Below are 27,624 nucleotides of genomic sequence, written 5' to 3'. Positions count from 1 at the left end.
TTTCAAGTAAATTGCACATATTCTTTAAGTATTGTTTATTTTGCCCCTGGTTGACTATTTTATGCATTTTAATGCCCTGTTTATTGTATTCTTAATAATCATTCATTTTAGTGTAAGTATGTACCAAATTACATCCTTATAGTATCTGCTTTTATTTTTTTTTCCATTGTTCTGCTTTTATTTTCAGTTAATGAGTTTTCTTTTTTTTATCTGAACTTCAAATGCTACAGCTTAAAAATCAATGGTTTCAAAATGTGTTTTTGAATACACATTTCAGTCTAGATAAAATGTAAAACCATACTGAATAATGGACAAGCATTACAAGTTTCTAAAGAAAATAGTATGGATAAATCAAAACTTGTTCCTAACTTAAAAGTACAAAAGGGAGCATTAAATATTCCAAAGCACCCTAAAATGCTAATTGACCCCCTCTCGCCCCCCCCAGGATATTAAATTGTCCTCAGGCAGGCAAAAATAAAACCACGATAACCGCCCCTATCATCCCCAGTGGGGGTTTTTTTTGTTCGAAATCACATAGGTTCTAGAACTATTCCCGCATCCTATGTGTTTTAGTGGTATAATTGAATAGCCCAATTCAAAACTTTGGGTTGAAATCACGATAATACCCCCTCTTTGTCATGTGAAAGTTGAGCAGGGACAATTGAATACACCCCCTAGCTTTTTCTATGGTATATTTTGATAAATTATGCTTTAGCTGTATTGTCATATTGCGTATATTTTTGAGTCCTTTTTCTTGGCATTTCTATACCTTATTTTGGTTGGAAAGTCCTAATTTTGGAGGACTGCCCTATTATCTTCTGTTTTCATGACATGTGGCACAAACAATGACATTTTTCTGTGGCCACCAACCTCCCTTTCCTCCCTGCTCTGTCCTCTGAATGTCGGGAGACGAGCATTCCTACTTCAATTCCATACTGTACATATGTTTTAGTGTTTTTATTGTCGCGTAATTTTAAATACTCACAAGAACTGTGCTCTTGCAGGCCAGATTCACTTAAGGCATGGGGACATATGCATGTATTTTAAATATGCATCCATTTAAAGTATATATCTAGCTGATGATTATGTTAAACACTCAATTATGTTTCCCAATCTTAAAACAAAGAGAGATTACAGAGTTAAACAAGATAAACACATTTTAGTGATAATCATCTCTGTCATGCAGCAAATTATGAAGGACAGCCTATCCAGCACTGATTAGTCCATACAAGGCTTAAGCAGACTGCCTGTGGGAGGGATGGTCTTTGTCAGGGCTAGATGCGGTCATGCCCTGAAAAGTAAAAACCCAGTGAGGGAGGAATATGTTTAAAGGGGTTCAGTATGATTTACTGGTGGCCGGGATCTCGACGTCCGGCAAACTACGCGTAAACCTTTTAACGAGCTAGCATGTAAAGGGTATTACCCAGAACTCTAAGCTCCTTATAAAGCAATAATACATGTATAGGACATAAGGTACAAAATTAAGCTACAGTAAAAAAAAAAATGTTTTTAATAAGGTGGCAAAGAGTGGATATCTGACAGCACACTTAAATTGCAGCACTGGTAGTTTAGTTACCACTGTATTAGCACATATATTTTATTCTAAAAAGTAATATAATTAACATAAGAATGATTACAGTTTATACTATGTGCCCAATAAACTAATTTTAGTTGTTTCTCCCTCACTGTTGGTAATACCCTCTGTGTTACTGTAGCATGTTAATCACTCCTATACTGTATGTCCCTAGTTAAGTTCTTCTATTATTTAATGGGAGATATACACTATGTATAAGTACTGTCTGCTTTACTGTAAATATTCATTACAACCTATAGACATTTTATCTATTACATAGAGCTTTCGTTCTCAAACTTGGTCCTCAGGACCCCACACAGTTCTTGTTTTCCAGGTCACCTGTGGATACTGAAATGTGACAGTTGGTGATACACAGTGCACCTGTTGGGTGACCTGGAAAACATGAACTGTGTGGGGTCCTGAGGACTGAGGTTGAGAACCACTGACATAGAGCATGATTTCTCAAAATCATTTTTATACAAAATGATATTACTGTACTTCTAGTCAGAGATACAGAGCTGAGTGCCATGAAACAGCAGGCAAAGTTGGCAAATACAGTAGCATAAACATGATACTATACCCATTTGGCATCTAAAATAAAGGCAAACCGCTATATTGAAGGTATCTCTTAGACATGAAGCAGCAAGCTATAGTCATATAAACTACCGAATTTCAGTACAAAGTAGCTATACAGTAAGTAGATTTTATGGCCTGAGTAATCATGAGAGCCTTACTTATTCCTTAGCTTTTTGTGACTCTCCACATCCATGACGTGTGCAGAGTAAATCTCTCATTCATATTGTTACTGGTCAGGTTTACAAATCTTGTTAGGTGTTTTGGCTGCAGATTGGACTTCTTCCTATTTAAGAAGCCACCAGACTGGCAATGGCTTTCATCCATCAATAGCCTTTGCCGGTTACCTTCAACAATAACTTACCTATGCAAGCATGGGAAGGCCATTCAAAAAAGACAGTGGAGGTTTTTTACAGTTTTATTATTAGATGGATTTGCTGCTGAAAGCCAAAGTGTAGAAGGGTTCAGAATTGGCCTGTGAATGCTAATACCCCTTTTACACCGAGCTTTTGACCCGAGTTATTGCCGGGTTAATCTGGCTGATGGCTTGGTGTGAAGGGTCCCAAAAAATACAAGGTAGCTTGCAGGGTTGGTCCCAGGAAGGATCCATGTTAGGTAGCAGTGTGAACGGGGTAACCTGGGTCATCCAACCTGGGTTCCGTTCACCGCAGAGGGAGAGCTGTATTGGTACCATGTTCCAAATCTAGGGTCAGTCTGGTGATTTTGGTGTTATAGGGGTATAAGTATCTTATTACCACTGTCAGCCAGTAGCACTGGGGAGATGAGCCTCAGCTGCCATCAACGAACTTCCATTGGCAAATTGTTGGATAGAAAATGTTCTATCACCATGATAAGCACCAATAGAGATCTTTCCAATTGCCGCTTATTAATAAATGGACCTCTTCTATTAATACATTTATCACTGCAGATATGTCACCATCGTTAGAATGTGGCACATTTCATGACAGCCTGGGGAGCACTACATGAAGTAAGGCTGTACTGACTATGAAGTAGCTGGTCAAAATTCTACCATCAATGTACTCCAGCTTTTCTAACACAATTGAACAGTGATAGAGGACATTGTGCCCCTGACTATACATTCAACATTAAAAACTGCAGAGCATAGTGCTGCTGTATCATAAAAATCGTGCAGCTAATTGTATGCATTTCAAGGAGAAGCAGGGCTTGTAACTGATACTTTGCCTTGTGTGTTTCTTCCAGGATCTGATATGGCTGTATTCTGTCTCCTCTGCGGGAAGCGATTTCAGACTCAGACTGCTCTCCAGCAGCACATGGAGGTCCATGCGGGAGTACGAAGTTACATCTGCAGCGAGTGCAACAGGACTTTTCCAAGCCATACCGCACTCAAACGCCACCTCCGCTCACATACAGGTAATATTAGGATTTTACAGTACCATGGACAGCACTGTTCAGTACTACAGTACTGTATGTCCTAGTGGGGAAAATGTAATGTAAAGCAGATTAGATGTATTTTCCATATAGCTAAAAGCACAGGCTCCAAAAGCCCTCTTAGTACAGCATGGATGAAGACAGAAGAGAGTAACTTACACTGCATAGCATGGGCATTGGGTGGTGCCATTTGTATATGATCAGTGACACCGTGTAATTTGTTTTTTGGGACATCATGTACTAACGGCTGTCACAGTAACATTATGCCAGCATTTTCATACAATATTTAGGTGTGTGTGTGTGTGTGTATATATATATATATATATATATATATATATATATATATATATATATATATATATATATATATATATATATATACATATACACATACACAGTGTGTGTGTGTGTGTGTGTGTGTGTGTGTGTGTGTGTGCTTGCAGTAGTACGCAGCATTGCCTGGGTTTTTTTTCTTGCTTTCTATTCCCTCCTGTCTCTCCCCCTCTCCGTCTGGTCTGCTCCCGCAGTCTTTTTCTCATGCCCCTTGTTGCCCCTCAGTCTTTTCTCTCCTGCTGCATCAGTCTTTCTCTTCTGCCGCCTCTGTTCTTTTTCTCTCCTGCACCTTGTTGCCCTTCTATCTTTCTATACTACCTCACTTTGCCATCATGTCTATTTCTCTCCTGCCACTTATTGCCATTCAGTCTTTCTCTCCTGCTCCTCTGTCTCTCTATCTCTCAACCGCCCCTCGCTTCCTTGTTCTCCCCTGATCCTCAGTCTATCTGTATCTGTCTTATCCCTTAGTCTTTCTTCTTCCCCATTGCTCTCTCTCCCCCTGCCCCTCCGTCACTCTCTCTCTCTCTCCCCCTGCCCCTCCGTCGCTCTCTCTCTCCCCCTGCCCCTCCGTCGCTCTCTCTCTCTCCCCCTGCCCCATCCGTCGCTCTCTCTCTCTCCCCCTGCCCCATCCGTCGCTCTCTCTCTCTCCCCCTGCCCCATCCGTCGCTCTCTCTCTCTCCCACTGCCCCTCCGTCGCTCTCTCTCTCCCCCTGCCCCTCCGTCGCTCTCTCTCTCCCCCTGCCCCTCCGTCGCTCTCTCTCTCCCCTGCCCCTCTGTCGCGCTCTCTGTATCTCTGTCTATCTTTCTCACCCTTTCTTATCTCCCAGTCTTTCTCTGACTCCTGCCCCAGTGTTTCTCACTCCTGCCCCTTAGTCTCTCTTTCTCTTGCCCCTCCTGCTCCTCAATCTCTCTCTCTCTCCTGTTCCTGAGTCTTTCTTGTTCCTAAGGGGTCTATTTACTAAGCCTTGGATGGAACGAAAGTCGACGGAGATAAAGTACCAGCCAATCGGCTCCTAACTGCAAGGTCACAGTCTTTGTTTGAAAAATGACAGTTAGGAGCTGATTGGCTGGTACTTTATCTCAGCTGACTTTAGCTCCATCCAAGGCTTAGTAAATAGACCCCTTAGTCTCTCTCTCTCTCTCTCCTACCCCTCAGTATCTCTCCTTTTCCTCACTCTCTCTCTCTCACACACACTCTCCTCAGTCTCTCAAAAAGCCATTATGGTCACAAGAACACCGCATAGCATCCAGGCACAAATATCACTAGTTTTCAAGGGTACATTCTCAGAATAGTGGTTCAGCCTACAGCCTGGCTCTCACCATTGTGCAGCTGAGGTTGAAGTATGACCATTTCCATTCATGTTATAAAACAGTAAGGTTTTACTTTGTAAAATGACTAATTTCTTGTGTAAAACCCTTAATAGATTTTGTATATTATGAAATCAGATTCATTTCATTTATGATGTTTGTATATTTTCTTTTAATTATTTAATTCTGTAAGTATAACCCTGTGTCACTACAGAGGAGTACCAATAAACTGTGCGTTCCCCAGGCCTCACGTTCATTTCACTTCAGAAAACTTTTCAGTTGTTGCAAACCAAGTATATCCACCAGCTGAGTTCAAACACAACTTGTAATAGGATGTGTTATTAACAGCATTTAGGTGACATTGTCAGCTCTGTATGTTACACCACTGACCAATGCTAGACATGTTGTGCTAGTGAGGAGGGTAGGAGAGAGTGTAGGAAGTGTAATAGGTAGACAATTGATCCCCTTTCCTTGTCTTGTGCTGCAGAGCGGCGCGTGCTTTCATTAATAATGCAAGAGGTGTCTTCAGCATGCGTGCCCAGTCTGTGTGCTTAACATCAGCAGCTGTGTTTGAAAGCAAAGCCACTGTCAGCCTCCTGGCATTGATTTAGAGGGTCTCTTTATGTACCATCATATTAGCTGTGCAGTAGAGGTGAGGAAAGAAGGGTGGGTTAGTGCTTTTACTCTTCTACAGGGGTGTAGCACATTTTACTAGAACAAATTGCATATCTATGGCAGTGATAAAATTGTTTCATTACCAGAGTGATCTTTTTGCGCTATATATATATATATATATATATATCTCTTTATCTATATCTATCAGAAGGACGACTTTTATGAGTGACATATTTCTATGATGGCATTGTCTGATAAGGCCACATCAGTGTTATGTGGCAAAACGTCTGCCTGCCATTTACAGTGCATCACCATTGTGTTCTGGAAAATGTGATAGTCAGTGAACTCTCCTTGTGCACCTGCTGGGTGACCTCAGTGGCGTAACTACTGCCCACGCAACCCTCGCGGTGGCTTGGGGGCGAGGGGCTGCGGGGGCGCCACTGATTTAGTGCAGATTGACATGCGGACGAGCGTCCGCATGTCAATCTGCTGGTCTCCTTCCCTCCGCTGCTGTAAGGAGGGACATGGAGGGCACAGCGCGCGCCTCACCCGTGTCCCTCCTGGGTCTCCGGTGGGTCTAATAAAGGAAGTGCCGTTCGTGAGCTCTGATTGGCTCACGAACCGGCACTTCCTTTAACAGACCCGCCGGAGACCCAGGAGGGACACGGGGGAGGCGCGCTTTGCCCTCCATGTCCCTCCATCGCAAAGGAGCGGGGGAGAGAAGGGGGAGCGCGGCACTGAGGGGGCATATGTGGCACTGGGGGCACATGAGTACCTGGCACTGTGGGGGCATATGTGGCACTGGGGGGGTATATTTGGCACTGGGGGCATATGTGGCAGGCACCGAGGGGGCATATGTGGCACTGGGGGCACGTGAGTACCTGGCACTGTGGGGGAATATCTGACACTGGGGGCATATGTGGCACTGGGGAGGTATATTTGTCACTGGGGGCATATGTGGCAGGCACTGAGGGGGCATATGTGGCACTGGGGGCACGTGAGTACCTGGCACTGTGGGGGAATATCTGGCACTGGGGGCTTATGTGGCACTGGGGGGGTATATTTGGCACTGGGGGCATATGTGGCAGGCACTGAGGGGGCATATGTGGCACTGGGGGCACGTGAGTAACTGGCACTGTGGGGGAATATCTGGCACTGGGGGCATATGTGGCACTGGGGGGGTGTATTTGGCACTGGGGGCATATGTGGCAGGCACTGAGGGGGCATATGTGGCACTGGGGGCACGTGAGTACCTGGCACTGTGGGGGAATATCTGGCACTGGGGGCATATGTGGCACTGGGGGGTATATTTGGCACTGGGGGCATATGTGGCACTGGCAGGCACTGAGGGGGCATATGTGGCACTGGGGGCACGTGAGTACCTGGCACTGTGGGGGAATACCTGGCACTGGGGGCATATGTGGCACTGGGAGCACGGCCCTAGCAACAAGCACTACCCCCTAGCAACGAGCATGACACCCAGTGCATGAAACCCCTGGCAACGAGCATGACACCCTGAGCATGAAAATCCCTGGCACCGTGCATGGAACCAAGAGCATGAAACCCCTGGCAACGAGCAGGTAATTTAAAAGTAATTAGAAGCCTTACTGTAGAACTTAATGTGTAATTGGCATTACGGTGTGTGGCATAATGTATCACGGACATTGCGGTGTGTGTCATAATGTGTCACAGACATTACGATGTGTGGCATACTATATCACGGGCATTGTGGTATGTGGTATAATGTCTCAGGGGCATTGCAGTGTGGCATAATGTATAACGGGCATTGCGGTGTGTGGCATAGGGTATATTGGGCATTGCGGTATGTGTCACAGGCATTACGGTGTATGGTATACTATATCACGGGCATTGTGATATGTGGTATAATGTCTCAGGGTTATTGCAGTGTGTGGCATAATGTATCGCGGACATTGCGGTGTGTGTCATAATGTGTCAGGCATTACGGTGTGTTGTATACTATATCACAGGCATTGTGGTATGTGGTATAATGTCTCAGGGTCATTGCAGTGTGTGTCATAATGTGTCACAGACATTGTATGTGCTATAATGTATCAGGGGCATTGCAGTGTGTAGCATAATGTATAACGGGCATTGCGATTCCTGTCATAATGTGTCACAGGCATTACGGTGTGTGGCATAATGTGTCGGGGGCATTACGGTGTGTGCATATTGTGTCATGTGCATTATTGTGTGTGGCATAATGTCTAAGGGCCATTGCAGTATGTGGCATAATGTATACTGGGCATTACTATAAGGAGGAAAAAGGACAAATAATGTAAGGGGCATGAATCCGGATTATTTTTCTTTCCTGTGGTGGCTAACGTCTGGGCGTGCAGGTTGCAAAACTGGGGTATAAGGTAGTCTTTTCCTGCAATGCCACGCCCCTTTATGTGAAGCCACACCCATTTCAACGAAGCCACACACCCTTTTTTGCGCAGCGCGGCTTCGGCACGCGCATGTTTGTCCCTTTACTAGTGCCAATTATGGAGGATATGGGGGGGGGGGGGGGGGCGCCGAAGAATTTTTTGGCTTGGGGGAGAAAAAATTCTAGTTACGCCACTGGGTGACCTGGAACATGTAACAATTATTTGCAGCCTCCCACTAAGCAGGGATTCCTAAGGGGTTGAAAACCTGTGGTAAAATGTTCTGTCCAGCAAACCTGGGCACATTAGCTAGTATCTAGGAGTCTCTAAATCTGTTTACATACTGCTATGATGCAGCAGCCATGGCTTTTTTTAAACAAGTTCTGTTGTGTTTCGCATAAAGACTCAGTCACGCACAGATCAAATTTATCAGCGGAGTTTCCTGGTGCACCTTAGTTGCATCAAGTTTCATCTTTTCTGCAAAAACAGCCGCCCGACGCTAATGGATGCTTTACACGCAACAGCATCTCCCGCTGCATGGTACAGTGTATTGAGGCTAGGTGGATGAGGACACATCTGTAAATAGGCTGAATTGTGCAGATTTTTCCTTTTAAAGATGACTGGTATACACAAGTCCAGACCACAGTAGTCCAGATTTCAAATACGTCTATTCTCCTGTACAGTTGACGATATTAGTGGCCTGGTCATTTTAATTCATTCACCTGTGTTCAAACATTGAGATCCCTAAACTTTGAACTACTTGGGGGTGCAGGGCATGAGGTGGACTATTGGGAAGGTGTTAGCTGAGTAACACTGGTAAACTATAGTATCTCACGTTCATTTTTGATCCAGAATGCATTAAAAATGTTCTGCGAATACATTCAAAAAACTAACCACCTATCATCCAATGAAAAGTTTGAGTTCTAGAAATAGAAATATGGCCGAAATCGGCAAGTACAGGTATTGCCAAACGTTGGGCTCTCCAATGGGCGACTTAAGTGGAACAGTCAATGGTTTCTTTCAATTGCAGCCCTCATAGAATCCAAGGCGTAATGTGAGCAAATCATTTTGTCAATCATTTGTATTAAAACATTAAATTGTAGACAGTCCAGGACTAAAGCATATAGAAAACGTTTACCTGCTATTGTACCTACTGCTTCTTTGTGGCTTTGGAGCATCATCCCAGTTTATACTGTATATACTGTAAGTTGGTCCCTGATAACAACTTAAATGCGTATACATACATAAATATTACATGTGAGTACAGTAGTTGAGAACTTCCATTTGAGATGCAAACTATTTTTTTAGACTCAGTTGTGTCCACGTTACTTGGTAAATCAGTACAATAACCATACGCACTTAAACCATTCAGCAATGCATCTTGTATCCAGTCATTGCCACGTGTGCTCCGACGCCTGTGCGGCATGGGTACTTGTTTAACTCTTGCTCAGTCACAAGGAGCTGATTAAGTACTCTTAATTATGTATCAAAAGTCTATTAAGAAAAGCATTTATTAGGGGCTCAGTTGTATTTGCGGTGCGTAACCCTCTCTGATATTCGCACGATTGGTGATGATGAGAAGGGTCTGCGAAATGTTATTTGTATTCCTTTTCTTTATCTTTTTTTCCTTTAACCAAGTGTTCATAGTTTGGAGCTGGAAATAAGGAGTGTAATAAAAGAATGTAAGTAGATAGAGTACATGTAACCAGGAGGACAATTTATGCAGAGGCACAGCCGCGGCCTGACACCAGGATAATGAAAAAACGTAGGTCATTGCGGATGACTTAAAGTCTCCGGCAGTCGGAGAAAATGTATGAAGCAACGAGAACATTACACGCTTGGCAGGTCGGCCGAGGAAAAAATACAGGCGCCCCTGTTCCCCCGCCGTAAACGCAAGGGCCTCCGATCCGCAGCCCGCAGAAAATTGCAATTACAGTGACAAGTGGAATCAGTAATATTTTAAATATTCATGAGTTGGGGCTGCGGTGATCAATCTGGTTTTATTGTCCTTGCTCTGCCTTCTGACATAAATAAGAAGCCACGGGCCTGTCACCCTCTTTATTATATTTCTGTCTCTAGACTTGGCTGACTGCTAGAAAGGATGTGTGCCATTTACATAGGGTGTGTGCATTTCTAGATGTTTGTGTGTACATGCATTAAGTATATTTATATTATATTGTTTTTGCTTCATAATGAATGCTAGCATAGACATGTATTAGGTTAATATTGAAGATACATTTCATGCGGTGTCTATTACATACGCATCCCGCTGTTTCTGTATATTCAATTATAGCTGTTTTATTTACACCTTCTTTTTTTTTTAATGATTCCCAATATACATGTAGACTGCATAGTTAATTGGACAAGGAAAGGGGAGTATTTTATGATGTACAGTAATTTACTCTGGAGTGTGATTGGAAAGGACAGTGAATGAACAGTATAATAAATGATTGATAGTACTTATCAGCACACCACATCTAGCTGCGGATACGAATATAAACATGATTGCCTCGTTAGAAAAGAAAAAGCATCTATGATCAGTATCTACAAATTACACATCTACAGACGTTCGTAAAGAACAATAATAGTTCTAATAGGTTAGATAAGGACATTTAGTTGCCTCCCCCATTCCATAGGCTTTTTATATAAAACAATGGGCTTTACGCTCCTATAGTAACGTTCAGGCTCAACATACAGTATTGGCCAACATATTATTTAACAAAGTTTAAGACAAACTGGAAAACTATCAAGGAGTTTTGACCGTAATAGGTATAATAAACATTTTCAGGGTGCATGGGGCATGCTGAATCTTGTAGTTCTACAACAGCTGTAAATGTATTTTGCTTCATTCTGTTAGAATTAACTTTTACAGTACATAACCCTAATATAGAGCAGCACTGTCTTTTGATCCTGTAAATGCCAACAATTGTATTTTTTTCCTTTTAAATTCTGCCATTTGATTACCGTTTACTTTGTTTTTAATATATGTAACCATGAGATTCTAGCCCAGGACTAGTTAGGGAGGGTCACGTCAAGAGGCATAACACAGTTTTTCTAAGACATTTTAAATTAAACTTTAAATTCATCCGGTTTTTGTTAATACAATAGTGGCTGAATCCACGGGCAGACTTTCCAAATCCCCAGGTTAAGGATGTAACAACCATACATGTACATATGACGGTGCATTTATATTTACTAGGCAGCTGTGAGGAAGCTCTTGCTCTCTGTTGTCAGCCATTTCAGACTCAGGTGGCAGACTCTATTGTCCAGCAATTTACTTATTGACAGAAGGCTCATTATGCCTTGGATACAAATGATCTGCCTTTACATCTTTTTGTCATTTAGCTTCAGTCCTTATATCTGCCAAGTACTATTAAACATAGTTTTGTGAATGTTCTTACCGGTTGTCATATAGAAATAAAGCATTTTCTATTTTAAGATTATTGATTTTATTCATAGTAACTGGTAGAATTAGACCTTCTTAATTCACCTACTTGATATAGTCTCAAGATCCAATTTTCCATTACTCCCCTTGGCAAATTATGGACAAGATAAATATGGGTTCTGTTGAACTCAAGGAGGACACTTGAATTCTGTGTGATTACAGGGATCTGCATTTCTGAACTGCATGTGACCACCAATATCACCGAATTTGCCCTACACCGCATAGTTTTTTCATGAAAATTGGTCTATAGTATATGGCAGTGGTTCCCAAACTTTCTTGATTCACAGCACCCTATAGTGTCGGCATTGTTTTCACGGCACCCATATCGCAACATTTTCTTATTGAGAAATTAAGCAGAATGGATTAAGGGGCTGATTCAGGATTGGCCGCTAATGTGATAAAATCACTATTAGCGGACTTTAGCACATGTGCGTATGCCGGTACGTGCGTGTGCAAGGTCTTAAACTGTGTTCTCTTCAGAACACAGTCTAAGGGGGACATTTACTAAGTGATAAAAGTGGAGAAGTGAGCCAGTGGAGAAGTTGCCCATGACAACTAATCAGCAGCTCTATACACTTTTGTGGTATGCAAATTATAAATGTGACGTCAATGCTCATTGATTTCCCTGGGCAACTTCTCCACTTTTATCACTGGTTTAGTACATTTCCCCATAAGTCCTGGGGGAGGGGGTGGTGAAGGGGCATCAATGGCGCATTTTGTGGGCATCGACACAGTCACACGCAGCCACTGCGACCCAAAACATGGATGCCCTTCGACAGCCTTCACAGTTAGGCTGTGTAGGCAAGGGGCAACCCTGATCATGCAAGCGCATTATTGATTAGCGATGTGCTTGCATGTTAGCAGGGGAGGGCAGGACCTGGCATGCGGGATGGACTTGCCCTGTGCTGGGCGTCACCCCTGCATGTAAATGTGTAAAGGCTTATAGTTGTGCGATTTGTCGCACAAATACAACCCATGCTGAATCGGCCCTAAATTATGTAAATTGTGCTTACGGGTGATTCTCTGGATCACTTATGTGGTGGTGGACGAGGTTGGGCTACTGTTTGTGCACATATTTTATGATTAACAGCCACCAGCGCTGATTTTGTATTTTACATTTACCATAACTAATCTGGACCACCCACTCATGGCACCCCTGCAAGTGGCCCATGGCACCAATGGTATATGGTCATTTGCGCATCGGCACTTTTCAGCCCATTGTCACAGAATTGAATTGCCCTCATGTAATCACTATGAATCCTTTTGGATTCTGTATGGTAACCTCTTAAAGCTATGATATTATTACTTTGCTTTACAGTAATGGATAAAGATATCAATGTGAATGGAAAAGTCTAATTTCCTGCTGTACACTTGCTTCACCCAAGCCAACAAGAACTTGCCATGGAACACTTCCACCAGTCAAACAATGCCTTTTGACCGTGCAACAGCTTGCTTTCATGTAAAAAGATGTCTGTGGAATAAAACACCTTTTAAAAAATATACTATATGTAAATGAATGTTTATTCATTTGTTTATGTGCTGGCAGTAGAGACTGTTTCATGACTCTGAAGAACTATCATTTTGTATAATCCGATGCCATAACAATATAACTGTCTTGTGTTTTCAGGTGACCATCCGTACGAGTGTGAGTTTTGTGGAAGCTGTTTCCGGGATGAAAGTACACTGAAGGGTCACAAGCGTATCCACACTGGGGAAAAGCCCTATGAGTGCAATGGCTGCGGGAAAAAATTCAGCCTCAAGCACCAGCTGGAAACGCATTATAGAGTTCACACAGGTACATTTCTATATAACATGCAAAACTTTCTACAAAGCTGCTTTCACCTAATACACAATGCATGTCATCTTGTGGGTTTAACCAATGTCCAGGGCAGCACAATAGCACTGTGGATATCACTGCTGCCTCACAGTGCTGAGGTCACGCATGGTCGTATGGAGTTTATATGTTCGCCCAGGGGTTTTTATGAGCTGGTGACTAAAATGGACATACAAGTGTATGCTAGGGAATTTAGACTGTAAGCTTTAGTGGGACAAGGGCTTATTTGATTGATTTAAACATTCTCTGTACATTGATACATATATGGGGGCATGGATTTCATTAGGCCTGTGATATTCATTAAGCACTAGTTCCCTGTGATGTTCATTAGGTCAGTAGTTCCCAAACTATCTGTCCTTAAGGCACCCTAATAGTCCAGATTTGAAGGACAGCCATGCTTGTGCACAGATGATATAATCAAAATGGCAGCACTACTGTAACAGATCCAACCGCAGGGTAAAACTTGAGTGGCAACAATGAAAACTATTGTCAGACCTATTTACATACTAAATAAAGAGAGGCAGGTAACTACTGTGAGTGGTGGTGTGTGGTGAATCACAGCATCACACAGAGAGGGTGGGGCTATAATAATCATCACAACCCCATCCCACCCATTTTACTGCACCAGGGGGACCTGCTCTCATGGGAGTTAAAGGGAAAATGTGTGTAGGCAAGTATACCTATTTACATGCATTTTACTAGCAATAAACTACTAGTAAGCATGTGACATTAAACCTGTGTGGTTATGGGTCCTAAAGAGAATAAGGGGGAGATTCAATTGTTTGAAAAGTCAGTTGGGTGTCTGTTTTTTCCTATCTAATAGACAGGGAAAAACAGACACCCAACCGACTTTTCAAACATTTGAATTCCCCCCTAAGTGTCTATTTACTAAGCCTTGGACAGCTATAAAGTGGATGGAGATAAAGTACCAGCCAACGAGCTCCTATCATTTTTTCAAACACAGCCTTTGACATGGCAGTTAGAAGATGTTTGGCTGTTACTTTATCTCCATCTAACCTATCTCTCTCCAAGGCTCAGTAAACATAGCCCTTAGGGGTCTATTCACGAAGCAGTGAAAACTGTGGAGAAGTGTGCCAGTGGAGAAGAACCAATCAGCATTGAAGTAACATTTATAATTTGCATGCTATAAAATCATACAAAGCAGCTGATTGGTTGCCATGGGCAACTTCTCCACTGGCTCACTTCTCCACACTTTTCACTGCTTCATGAATAGACACCTTAGTCACCAGATTCTGTTTGCTTTTTTACCATTTCTACATTGCCTGGGAGAGAACACACAATAGTTGGCTGGCATTCACTGTGCTTTCTCCTATACTGGGTTCCTCTATGCCTCACAGCTCTCCAAGTCTCAATATGCCTGTATAATAGAACATAGTAGAATGTACTCTCTGCATATAGCTGGACTGGCTGGTGGTATGTGCTACACGCTCCTGGGCTTGCTACCACTCTACCTCACAGCTGCTCGCTGAAGTAAGGAAGAGAAAGGAGAGCAAACTGTATTAAATGTTCGTTCCAGGGTGAATTGAGTCACTGAGGACACTTATTATTGCCTGCTACATAGTGCCCAGGGCCTTATGTAATAAACAGATAAAAAGCAAGTATACAACAGGATTTTATGTAGAGTATTGATTAACAAATGTGAAACATCAATTACTTTATTGAAACAAAAAAGAGTTGTACTGGCTGATTCCTGTCTGCTAGTCATAGTTCTATAAAGTGAAGTCAGCAAATGGTGAAACTGTAGGGTTTAATACACAGAATAAAAAAAGGCATTTTTGTAACATTATAGTTAAATGATTGCTTATATCATACATTTTTATAATTCCACTAGGTTATATATTATATTATAATAGCCTTTTCAACTTAATATTAAGCATAAGGTCTACAATCTATTTTCATGTCTAATGTATAAAATAATATAGGCTTATACAGTGCATCTGGAAAGTATTCACAGCGGTTCACTTTTTCCACATTTTGTTATGTTACAGCTTTATTCCAAAATGGAATACATTTTCCCTGCAAATTCTATACACAATACCCCATAATGACAACATGAAAAAAGTTTTTTTTTGAAAATTTATTAAAAATAAAAAACTAAGAAATCACATGTACATAAGTATTCACAGCCTTTGCTCAATACTATGTTGATACACCTTTGGCAGCAATTATAACCTCAAGTCTTTTTTAATATGATGCCACAAGCTTGGCACACCTATCTTTGGGCAGTTTTGCCCATTCCTCTTTGCAGCACCTCTCAAGCTCCATCTGGTTGGATGGGAATCGTTGGTGCACAGTCATTTTCAGATCTCTCCAGAGATGTAAAATTGGATTCAAGTATGGGCTCTGGCTGGGCCACTCAAAGGACATTCACAGAGTTGTCCTGAAGCCACTCCTTTGATATCTTGGCTGTGTGCTTAGGGTCGTTGTCCTGCTGAAAGATGAACCATCGCCCAAGTCTGAGGTCAAGAGCACTCTGGAGCAGGTTTTCATCCAGGATGTCTCTGTACATTGCTGCATTCATCTTTCCCTCTATCCTGTCTAGTCTCCAAATTCCTGCCGCTGATAACATCCCCACAGCATGATTCTGCCACCACCATGCTTCACTGTAGAGATGGTATTGGCCTGGTGATGAACAGTGCCTGGTTTCGTCCAAACATGACGCCTGGCATTCACGCCAGAGAGTTCAATCTTTGTCTCCTCAGACCAGAGAATTTTGTTTCTCACTGTCTGAGAGTCCTTCAGGTGCATTTTGGCAAACTCCATATGCTTTTTCTAAGGAGTAACTTCCGTCTGGCCACTCTACCATACAGGCCTGATTGGTGGATTGCTGCAGAGATGGTTGTCCTTCTGAAAGGTTCTCCTCTCTCCACAGAGGAATGCTGCAGCTCTGACAGAGTGACCATCGGGTTCTTGGTCACCTCCCTGACTAGAGCCCTTCTCCCCGATCACTCAGTTTAGACGGCCGGCCAGCTCTAGGATGAGTCCTGGTGGTTCCGAACTTCTTCCATTTACGGATGATGGAGGCCACTGTGCTCATTGGGACATTCAAAACAGCAGATATTTTTCTGTATCCTTCCCCAGATTTGTGCCTTGAGACAATCCTGTCTCAGGGGTCTACAGACAATTCCTTTTGACTTCATGCTTGGTTTGTGCTCAGACATGCACTGTCAAGTGTGGGACCTTATATAGACAGGTGTGACTTTTACAAATCATGTCCAATCAACTGAATTTACCACAGGTGGACTCCAGTTAAGCTGTAGGAACATCTCACGGATGATCAATGGAAACAGGATGCACCTGAGCTCAGTTTTGAGCTTCATGGCAAAGGGTGTTAGTAGTACATGTGATTTCTTAGTTTTTTATTTGTAATAAATTTGAAAAAATCTCAAAACAACTTTTTTTTCACGTTGTCATTGTGTCATTTGGAGGGAAACAATTTATTCCATTTTGGAATGAGGATGTAACATAACAAAATGTGGAAAAAGTGAAGCGCTGTAAAACTTTCTGGATGCACTGTATAAAGCTATGTAAGTGTGCTAATGGAGGATAAATTGGATCTGAAACATACAGAAGATATAAAAAGTCTACACATCCTTAAGGAAAGTGTGGGTTTTTGTGACGTATTGTAAAGTTTGAAATATATAATTCATGTCAGGCCTTTCCCTCCTTTATTGTAACCTTGCACCACTGAAATACAAGTTGAAACAATATTGTTTTCCTAACACAAAATGCACAATACAAAACTTACAATAGCCTTGTTGCATTATTGTATATACCCTTTCATATTGAGGTTGTAGAAAGTGTTACAAATCTAATCATACTCAAAATCATGTTCCAAGGTGATTAGCATACACCTGCTAGCAATGACACGACTAATTGCTGAAAGGTACCTTTCAGAAGAGGGCTATAACAGAAATGTGTGGTACAGTACATGTAATGTATTACATGTACTGTAGCATGGAACACTGAAGACTATCATCAATAAGTGGATAAAATGTCATACAACAGGGAAATTGCAGTGATCGGGACATTCCTCAAAATGTGATGAAAGGCAAGGAGGAAACTCATTAGGGAAACTATCAAGAGGCCTGCAGCAACATTAAAGGAGCTGTACAATTTTCTTGCAGGAACTGAAAACTTCTGCATCCAACCACAATCTCTAGTATTCTACACATCTGGGAAAATTTGTTTATGATCTGTTGAGAGTAAGGTTGAATGTTCAGTTATGAACAGAATTTTTTTTTTTAAAGCTAAGGGGCATTGAGGCAGATGTATTACGCCTGGAGAAGTGATACAGCAGTGATAAGTGTAAGGTGAAAATGTACCAGCCAATCAGTTCCTGTCATTTTTCAAACATGTAATAATTGTCTGGTGCGTTATCACCTTACACTTATCACTGTTTTATCATTTGTCCAGGCTTAATACATCTGCCCAATTATGAGGTAGCCGTGGGGGGATGTAAGCAACAGCCCATCGTGCACCCTCTTCCCCAACAACTCGCTTACTGTTTGGCAGACTCCAGGTAGGACAGGGGAAAGCTAGGAGTCCGTAATGCTTTCCTCCAGTGCAGGGATCGAGGTGGAGGAGCCGGCCGGGATCTTCTTGGTGGCGGCGGCCCAGTGCAGGGACCATTTCTGTTGCTCACGGTGCCAGCGTATTCTTTTGTATGTCGGACAGACGATGTAAGAACAGTGACGGACAGTGTGCCCATGAAAAAGGCCCTGGGTAGAACACAGACTTTTCATCTTTAATTGTAAAAGATATATTTGGTATAAAGACATCTCAGCTCGTGTCCATACCTAATGGAAAACATGGTGATGGCATCAGGCTTTTGGGGCTCCTTCTCCAATTTTGACAGGAGCTCTATGCAGGATGGGGGGCATAATGAATAGCCCCTTATAGTAAGTACTATTGTGGGTCATTGAGGTGCGGTTGCTCTTACAACCTTTGGTGCAAAGTACTGATTTTTGGTACTTATTGCGCATGTGCAGGACCCATTCTACACATGTGCAAATGGGTCCTGCCTCATAGGACGCAGCCCGGCATCGGACTGTCTTTGATTGAAAGTTTGATGCCATTTTGGGGGCAGGGAATGGATGGCGACGGTTTCCGTTTGTGAAAACTGAGGCATGTCGCTGCCGTTTTGGGGGTGGGAAGAGGCCAGGGATCTCCATCTGATAGACACACAGGCGGATCACTGTGTAATTAAAAAAAAAAAAAGTTAAAAGATAAAAAGCTTACCTGCACCCAGGGACTAGTGATTGCTGAACTCGGGTCATTTATCCCTGTGCTTCTGCTGGGACCCCTTCGTCTGATCAGCAAAGTGAGCTGAGATGCTGCAAAGTGCCAACATCACTGCTCACTTTATTTATCACAGGGGTAATAGCAGCAGCACATGAGAGCAGATGACTGGAGTGCAGCATTTACTGTTTCTGGGTACAGGTAAGTGGTCTCTTAGAAGGGAAGGGTGGGTCACGGTGGTGAGTGGGGGGGCAGTTAGGCGGCAGTGCCCCTGCATACGATAATTAATACATCCCTGCAATGTATTCAGATATTGCATTGCAGATTTGGGTGAATTTATCACATCTGATTCGCATCTGAGATGCGGATTGTGATAAATATGCCCCTTGAAGATTAAAGAAAAGGCAAAGATCACAGATGGCATGCGTTGGCGATTTCCATGAAGCAAACATTAACCTTCATTCTGTTAAGTCACCAGATGAGATCTGAATGATGTCAGAACTGTAATTAGACTTTTAATGAACCTGAGCTTAAATTGTTAGACTGTCACCATGTTTTATTTTGTCCTAAAATACAGCTAAATCCTTTGTTTCCATAGATTTTTATTTGGATGCGTAGGGGAATCTATTGCAGTCTTGTATTTTGTTAATCTTCACCAAGTTGTCTACAGCCTTTTGGTAGATCTCTACACTTGGAGAATGGTGTATTGCTGCGCACACATGAATATCATTATACATGGGAACCTAGATGTCTAAAATGTTCTTGGCTAAAACGGTTTTCTTTCTTTCCTAGGTGAAAAACCATTTGAGTGCAAGTTGTGCCATCAGCGCTCAAGAGATTATTCTGCCATGATCAAGCATCTTCGCACCCACAATGGAGCCTCTCCTTACCAGTGTACCATCTGCCTGGAGTATTGTCCCAGCCTGTCTGCCATGCAGAAACACATGAAGAGTCACAAGCCTGAGGACATCCCTGCCGACTGGAGAATTGAAAAGACCTACTTGTACTTGTGTTATGTGTAGTGGGATAAGCAAAATGTTTGTGGGAGGTGAAAGTCAAAGTTATATGGGGAAGGCCGAGCAATACAGACCTCTAAAAGAAAAAGTCACAACCCACTTAAAAGCAAAAAAATCAAACACATCCACCATTTTTTGGCTTTTTTTTTTTTTATTGTGGGAAGCTTAAAGCTCTTTTGAAAGGAGGCCTAATGGAGTTTGTTTTTTGTTTTTATTTTGAGATTGAGTGGGGCATCATCGTGAGAATGAAGACATTTTATGCCAGCCCACCCAATTATTAGGAATGAAAATGATGGTCTTTGGTATTTTCTTCAGAATTTACCAAAAAAGTGAAAGGTGAAATGTTTTCCACATGACTTTATAGTACTTAGGACAGTATGGTTTTTAAATATGACCATAATAGCATTGGATGTTGGTGGCGATCCATAAATTCTAAGCCCATATATTATTTTACATAAAATGTTGAAACGTATATTGGAGCTTAATTCAATTTTCATTTCATCATCGTAAGATGTGATTGGATATACCTTATGAGCAAAGGTCCCTCTAGACTTTATTGGGATGAGTATAATGACCAAACCAGATCAACTGGATTGTATAAAAAAAGAAAGAAAGAAAAGTATTGTGCTTTATTGTAGAGCATAAGTTGTAATACCACCTGGTATTCATTTGTATTTTGTAGCACTGAAGGGGTTTGAAACCTCAGATTTTAGGTTTGCCTTCAATAATGTTTATATTCACTGATGATGTCAAGTCATTGTTCAGTTTGGATGTGTAATTTTTATGTTATTACATAATACCCCAATCTTCCTCACTTCTACTCACACTTTCTTGAAGATTTCGAAGCTCAGCACTTTGGAAGATAATTACTCTTCATTCTGGTGGAAAATACTCCACTAATAAAGATAGGCAACACAACATACTTGGAGACAATTAGCAAACCTAGCTAAATTAGTCTTAAATAAGCCCATATACTGTCAGCAGGCCTAAACAGACCAATGGAAGGTGATCCAGTGTTACTGTGAGATATATATGCCAACAATAAAAGGTCTGGCTCGTCTGTTTCCCCATCTGATATAAACTCATTAGAGCCACTATTATATATGGATGTGTTTGGTTAATTTGCAGGTTTCCCATTTCTTCATATCTGAAAAAAGTTTTTCAGCATCCTCTTGTTGAGTATATTGGTACATTGTCACATAGGCCAGTTAGTAAATAGGGGGCTGCTTCTATGTATATATTTTTATTGTTTCATTTTGTTATTATGTTTAGCACATTGTACTTGAATTTTTGTTTTTTTATGACCTCATATGTATCAATGCCTCATTTGAGGCATTTTGTTACTTTAAGACATGTTGTAGGAAAAATGTGCCAAGATAGAGAAATGGGCAAGATGAGAGATTATCTCATTTATTTTTGTTTTTTTGTTTTGTACCAAATACGGTATTCAGTGTAGGGTTGACGCTGCCCTTTCGCATTGTGGTTGGGCTTTTTTTTTTTTTTTTCATTCATGAAAGCTACCTCTTAACCCATTTGCTGCAAGAGGATCCTACAACACATTTAAAACAATGCTTTATAGGTCCCTCCAACAGCTTAAATGGTTAATTATGTTATGTTCAATTAAAATGCTGTTTCTTGTTAATCTTATGTTACGCTTAATGAATTTTTTCATCTCATTTTTTTTTCTTGCTATTACAGTATGTTTGTGATTAAGCTGCATTTATATATAATGTAAGAGGTTTAGGGTATTATTTTGTAGGTAGCCTTACTGGGGGAAGTGGGAGAAAAACAGAGGATAAATTAACCTTCTTACTACAAAGGTCTTGCCTTTTTGACACCTTCGTTGTATAAAGGGGATATGAAACCACTGTCGTTTTTTGGCTATTTTAAACCTTAAAAACTGATTTAGGTGGTAAAAATGGCTTCCCATGTTAGAGATGTATTAATGTAGCTCTAATGGTTAGTGAAAGGGGAGTGAAGGATCTGTGGTTTAAACTTGAATTTGTGAATAGAAGTTTAGAATTTTTTTTTTATTCATAATGTGAAGGTGATGAAAGTATTAAATCTCTTGGCAGGTATAAATATATTTTTCTCAGTGCGTACCAATGCAGACAAAGGCCGGCCACAATTTGCAAGGCAGAAATGTTAGGTGTTTGCGAGGAATTTCCTCACTAGACACAGGGAAATAAGGGATTAAAAAAGTTATTCCACAAAAACAAATGCAAACTTCTTTTTTTCTATCCCATCCCTGAGGAGTATGCTCTGAACTTTCTCCTCCTCCTCGAAATTAATGAAAAACATGAAACATTGGAAGGGTAGGGCAAAATATTCGCAAAGTTGTGATATTTTTGTAATATTTGTTAGTCTTTTTGTCAGTTTTGGGCCTACATATATATCTATATATATTTTTTTTTTGTAATGTGAACAGGACTCTGTGCGTGTGTGTTAGTGTGTATGCACGCGTGGTCAAGCAGTACACTGCGTGTTAAATTGTAATGAAAGTCATACAGTATTGTGCTTAATCAGAGACTCTGCTTCTACCTGGCATAGGAATGTAAATGTTGATTGCGGTTGTTGGTTCAAGACCCTGATAACGTCATAATGACACCTTCAAGACACCTCTTGATATTTTTTTTTCTTTTTATTCCTATTATGACTGGTCCTCATGGAGAAAAAATGTTGCTTCAGGTCAATTTTGTATACCTTTATCACTTCACACACAAGTTACTGAAGCAAGTAACACAAAAACTTTGGACACACCCTGAAAGAGTGGGCACCATCATGGTAACTAAAAATATAAATACTGTACCTTTTGCAGTGTGAACACAAAATAAAGTTTTAGAGCATTACATATCCAGCAAAAAATAAATTCAGATTAGATCGCTCATCTAAATCAGAATGAGTAAATTAATTCAGTTGGGGGTAATGCCTGAAGCGTGTCGTTGAAACAGCAGCAATGGCATGCCAAACCAGCCCCAATTCATCCCAGTTACCCCTCCTTCCGAAATTGCATATTTTTATTTGCAGTTCCATAAGGCAACATCCAAAAATATGCTTTCTCTGGGATACTGCAAGTACGACACGAGATCGCGAGCATTGCCTGCGACCCCTTATAGTTCTTGCAGGGTCAATGACCAGACAAATAGCTGTTGAACAGATATAAAATTATTTATATAAGTTTTAAGTAATTTACATTGTATAAGGTTCTCTTTAATTCCATTTAAAAACAATTAATATGCTCTGATCCATAGTAACCATCCAGATAGCTTTAACAGTTATCACTGGATTAATGAAAGCAAGGATCTATAATGTTGCTATGGGTTACAGCATCATTGAATTTTTACATCATGTCATTAAATAAGCACAATAGTGCAGTATGTTCATCTTTGCGGATATGTTGGTGCTGTAGAATTTTGCATTGTGTTTTTCCAGTTTTGCTTAAAAGTCCAACATCTTTTTTTTTTTTTTTCTTTTACCTGAAACCGTGATGCAGGGTTTTCATTTCTATAAAATGCCAGCTACATGTTGTCAGAAAAAAGGCTTCTTTATTCTTTGTGCCTAAACATTTTCTTCCTTTTTTTATGAAAAAAAAATCTTTAAAAAAAAAAAAATAGCAGGAAAACTGTGTCCAGCTACAAAACATATGTATTAAAGAAAAAAAAAAATCTGCTGCAGTTTATCACAAGTGTTCTGACTGTAACAGAGCAGCATGCTTTGGATATATTTTTCGGGGGTGGCTGTTACTCTAATGTTTCGGAAATTAAATAATTTTGCAATAAAGCTTACATTCTAATATTTAGGAGACTTTAACTGACATTTAAAATATGGTGTTATAAAGTTTGCAGTGAAAAATGTAACGGGATTCCATTAAATCCAATATATGGAACAGTCTAGTCATTCTTGATCAGTTAGTTTAAAAACTGATTTACCTTCCCAATTATGTTGTCATATTTTCATTGTCCATAATTAACTTACAGTACTTACCTGTTATAGGAGACTGTAAATAATAACAACAGGAGATTACTTTTAGTCGTATGTCCGTTCTAATAAAGGACATTGTAACACAAAATGTTTAGATGTCCTATTTTCATGTTAGAATATGTAAACAATAACATTCAAATCCTAAATTGGTTCTAGATTTACCATAAGAGGTAAAATATCAAGAGTATCTACTTTAGAAAACCGGACGTTGCTGTACGTAGCATTTAATTCTGCAGAAGGAAAAGTACCCTGGATTTATATATAATAATCTAAATTTAAATATAACCACGATTATGGAAAATGTCATGCATACTTTTTTTATCATAATCACACTTAAATTTGTTCAGTTTAAATGTATTTTTAACTGAAATTCTCATTAACTGGAATTCATTATCTATAGTCACTCCTGAAATGACGTCCAAAGCAGTCAGTCTGTTCCATTGTCCTTGTTGTACCTCTCATATTGTGTTTTGCATGTGCTTTGTAAGAGGCCTGGTTAAACAGCAAAATAATCTTTCCATGTATATGTGTACAATTATTGTAGCATTACGGACCAACTGCCCTGAGGGACCTAGCAAATTATGGCTTTCTTTTTACCCTCCCTATTTTCTAGCATTTTTTGTTGTTGTTGTTTTCTCATTTAATTTTCTTACTTTTGTTTTTATTGCTAGCTTGTATTTCGTACCAGCACAAGTGCCAGTTGCAAATGCTGTCAAAAATAAATTAATAGAAAAAAAAATCAACAAATTAATAATAAATAAAATGGAATATAGTGTTTTTATAAATGGATGTTAACCATTTTTATGCTGGCGGGTTTGGCAATGTTTTGGCAGACCCCTCTGCATCAAAGTGATTACATGTTAAGTCTACCTCAGCACCCTTTGCCTAAGTTTAATGGGTGCCCACTGGTTGTGTTGCCTAAAATACTTTATATCCTCTCTTTTACTTGTCTCCCTCTTTTAAAGTTTGTTTTTTATTCAATTTTTGTTTGTTTTTTGTTTTTCAAAATCAGTGGCTCATGTAAGGTGCAAAATCTAATCAATTAAGTCAGATATTTTTTATCGCAAGGTAACACATTATAGAGCTTAGTTGGTAAACGGATGATCCTAGCACAAATGGGATGTAAGTTGGGTGCAACAAATAAAATATTTTGCTTTCATTAGTATATTAGTTATTGTGTGCTACTGCAACATTACGCATTATTTTTTGGATAATATAACCGTTAAAGTAAAATGTTTTGTTATCTTTATTAAACGGACCATAAATTAAATCTTGTAACTCCACCTAACTTTATTCATTGTGCAGGGCTTTACATAGAAGCCTGGCTGGACACAAATCAGTTCTCTCTTTGTAACGAAGAACCCATATTTGGCTTCTCGACTGTGTTAAATAGTACTTTGATGGCTAGTGTGAACTGCCAGTCCCTCTTCCAGTTTTGCAGTTAGATTGGTAGGGCGGTTGGGAAGTGGAACAATAACTCCGTAGAACTCATCAATGGAGTTCAGAACAATGTAGTACCAGCAACACATTTTCCTGGCACTGGAAATTGTAGGCTGCTATGACATTACTACAGGTTGAATATTTTATCATTGTAATATTGCTAACGGCTTCCCCCCAGGTTACAAATCTGAAATGGTGTAGGCATTTCACGCTGTTACCATGGGTCAACTATTGAAACGCCAACTTAGGAGTGATTTGGAGTAGATTGAGGTATGAGCCAGGGTTGGTCAACTAAAGATATATATAACGTTACTGTTTTGGTGGTTATTAACTTGAAAATTGCATCCTAATTCCCCTGCATAATCTCGCTCTAGATAGACTGTACTCTTTTGTATTAAAAACATTATACATTGGCATATTGGATATTTTCCAATACCTTTTGGCTACACATTTACACTCTTAAGGAGGACTTGAATGTCCTGGTGAACCTTGGTTTGAGAGCTTATGCTCCAGAAAGTTATCTTGCAATTATGTATGCTGATTGCAGCCACAAATGTTATCCATCTGGTTGTGTGGTGCAATACAACGATTTGTTTCTAATTTGGGTTTCTGCCATATCTGGTCCAGTCATAGTTTGGTTGGGTATGGCAAGCCCAGACACCATATAGTATCCATCAATATGGTCCTGTGGATCAGTGACCATCCAAAATCACATAATGTTTGGCCATCTTGAGTAAGTACAGTTGGCTTTCCTCAGATTTTTGGGGGTCATTAAGGTCCAAGTTATAAGCTGTGCAATGGTCTGCTTAGCGCATTGTACATTTTGGCTATCGCTAAAATCAATGCAAGCAGCTTAAAATTCATTATTTTGTTCTGCTTTGATACACCAATACAGTTTAGCTTTTCAGTGCATAAAAATTAACAGGGATGGGGGGGGGGGGGGTGTATTGTACTTTATTCATAAGAAACAAAATTGACAAAACCTTAATGAGCTTCTGCTTTTCAATTTTTTGCATTGCTTTTGTTAACCAGTTTGCAAAAATTCTGTTTTTTGTTTTTGTTATTATTATTATTTTTTGCTTAGCAGATGCAGTAATCTCCAGAGGGCATAGCTACATTACTGACTCTCACCCTATCTGTGCCACTTTCTCTTGCCATGCTGTGTAGACAAGCATTTCCTCTCTACAGTGTTTCTCATTCTCTCTTCTTGGTTTTCTGTTTGGGTTTTTTTTTCCCTTTGCCGGAGAAAAAAAATTTGATTAAAATGCTGCAGGATTTTTTTTCTCTCTACATTGTCACTAAGTGAAGTTTGTGCCTTGTATAGCAAAGAAAATATTTTTTACATCCTACTAACAGTAAAATAAATTTTTTTGTAGTGAACATTTTTTGTATTTTTATTTATAAGTCTCATAAAAAAAACAAAAAATAGCAAATGTTCGGTTGTATACCTTAAATCTGCAGTTAGAATAAAGTTAATTCCATTGTCACTTTGGTATTTGCAATTTTGTGTCTTATTTATTATTATTTTACACAAACATTGGTGTGGTTTGCGATTTGTGACTGTTTTGTATTGGAATGTGCAGCAAAAGTGCATGCTTGTTTTGAGGTGGCGTTAACTCTTCAGTGACTTGTACTCTGGTAGTTTATACTATCAGGCATAAAAGCCAGGTCTTTGGGTGCTAGAGCACCCCCAATATTTGTTTTGCCACTATTCAGGTCTATGGATGCCATTTTTCGGTCATATAGGGAAATCACCAATAACTTTGAACAGTTGTCTCCTATGCCAGTGGGTACATTAGGTCATATGTAATCATAAACCTGATATGTGCTTAAGGTAGAGAAGAGGCTCAAACCGAAATCCATGGTAAGTGCCCTTATCGCCGGTGCAAAATATGCCAGTGGTTTCCAAACGCGGTCCTCATGGCACCTCAACAGTCCATGTTTTAAGGATATCCCGGCTTGTGTACAGATGGTATAATAAAACTGACTGAGGCACTAATTAAGTCACCTATTCTTAATTTGCATTAACCCATAGCTCTGGGCACATATTATGGAATTTCTGGATTAACACGTGAGCCAAAGGGCTTAATCATTGAGTAGCTCCCGGCAGCGGCCACTTTTCCTTATGAGGTAAATCCACTTCTACAGCACCCTAAGTCACACACATTGTGAAATTTATGGAAAGCCTCTTGCTATGACCAATCCCACACATTTGTCCAGGTATTTACTGCCTTTTGCAAATTAAACAGCATTTATTAGCTGACATTTGACAATGCCAACAAATGTAACATTTTCTGTGAGTTAAGTGCTGGTAAAGGTGTTACCAGTATCTAGTTTACATACTTGCATCTGTGACAAATGAGATGGCACTTCCCTGAATGCCATTAAGTTACCGAATAGAGTTTGAAAGGGTTAATCAATTTTGCAAAAAAAAAAAACAACAACAAACA

The 27,624-nt window shown here is 40.3% G+C and overlaps 1 protein-coding gene across 1 annotated transcript in view; it reads left to right on the top strand.

The window, feature by feature from the left end:
• The window catches only part of ZBTB16 (zinc finger and BTB domain containing 16), a 180,989-nt gene extending 154,328 nt beyond the window's left edge, over positions 1-26,661 (top strand). The window contains exons 5-7 of the mRNA XM_063943191.1: positions 3,368-3,538; positions 13,269-13,436; positions 19,530-26,661. Coding sequence (XP_063799261.1) covers positions 3,368-3,538; positions 13,269-13,436; positions 19,530-19,759 — 569 coding nt within the window. The 3' untranslated portion in view covers positions 19,760-26,661. The remainder of the gene's footprint in view (positions 1-3,367; positions 3,539-13,268; positions 13,437-19,529) is intronic.
• Positions 26,662-27,624: the final 963 nt, after the last annotated feature.

This window comes from Pseudophryne corroboree, chromosome 10 (assembly GCF_028390025.1).
Source record: "Pseudophryne corroboree isolate aPseCor3 chromosome 10, aPseCor3.hap2, whole genome shotgun sequence".
In the NCBI taxonomy this organism is placed as follows: Eukaryota; Metazoa; Chordata; class Amphibia; order Anura; family Myobatrachidae; genus Pseudophryne; species Pseudophryne corroboree.
This window is presented reverse-complemented; position numbering and strand designations above follow the sequence as displayed.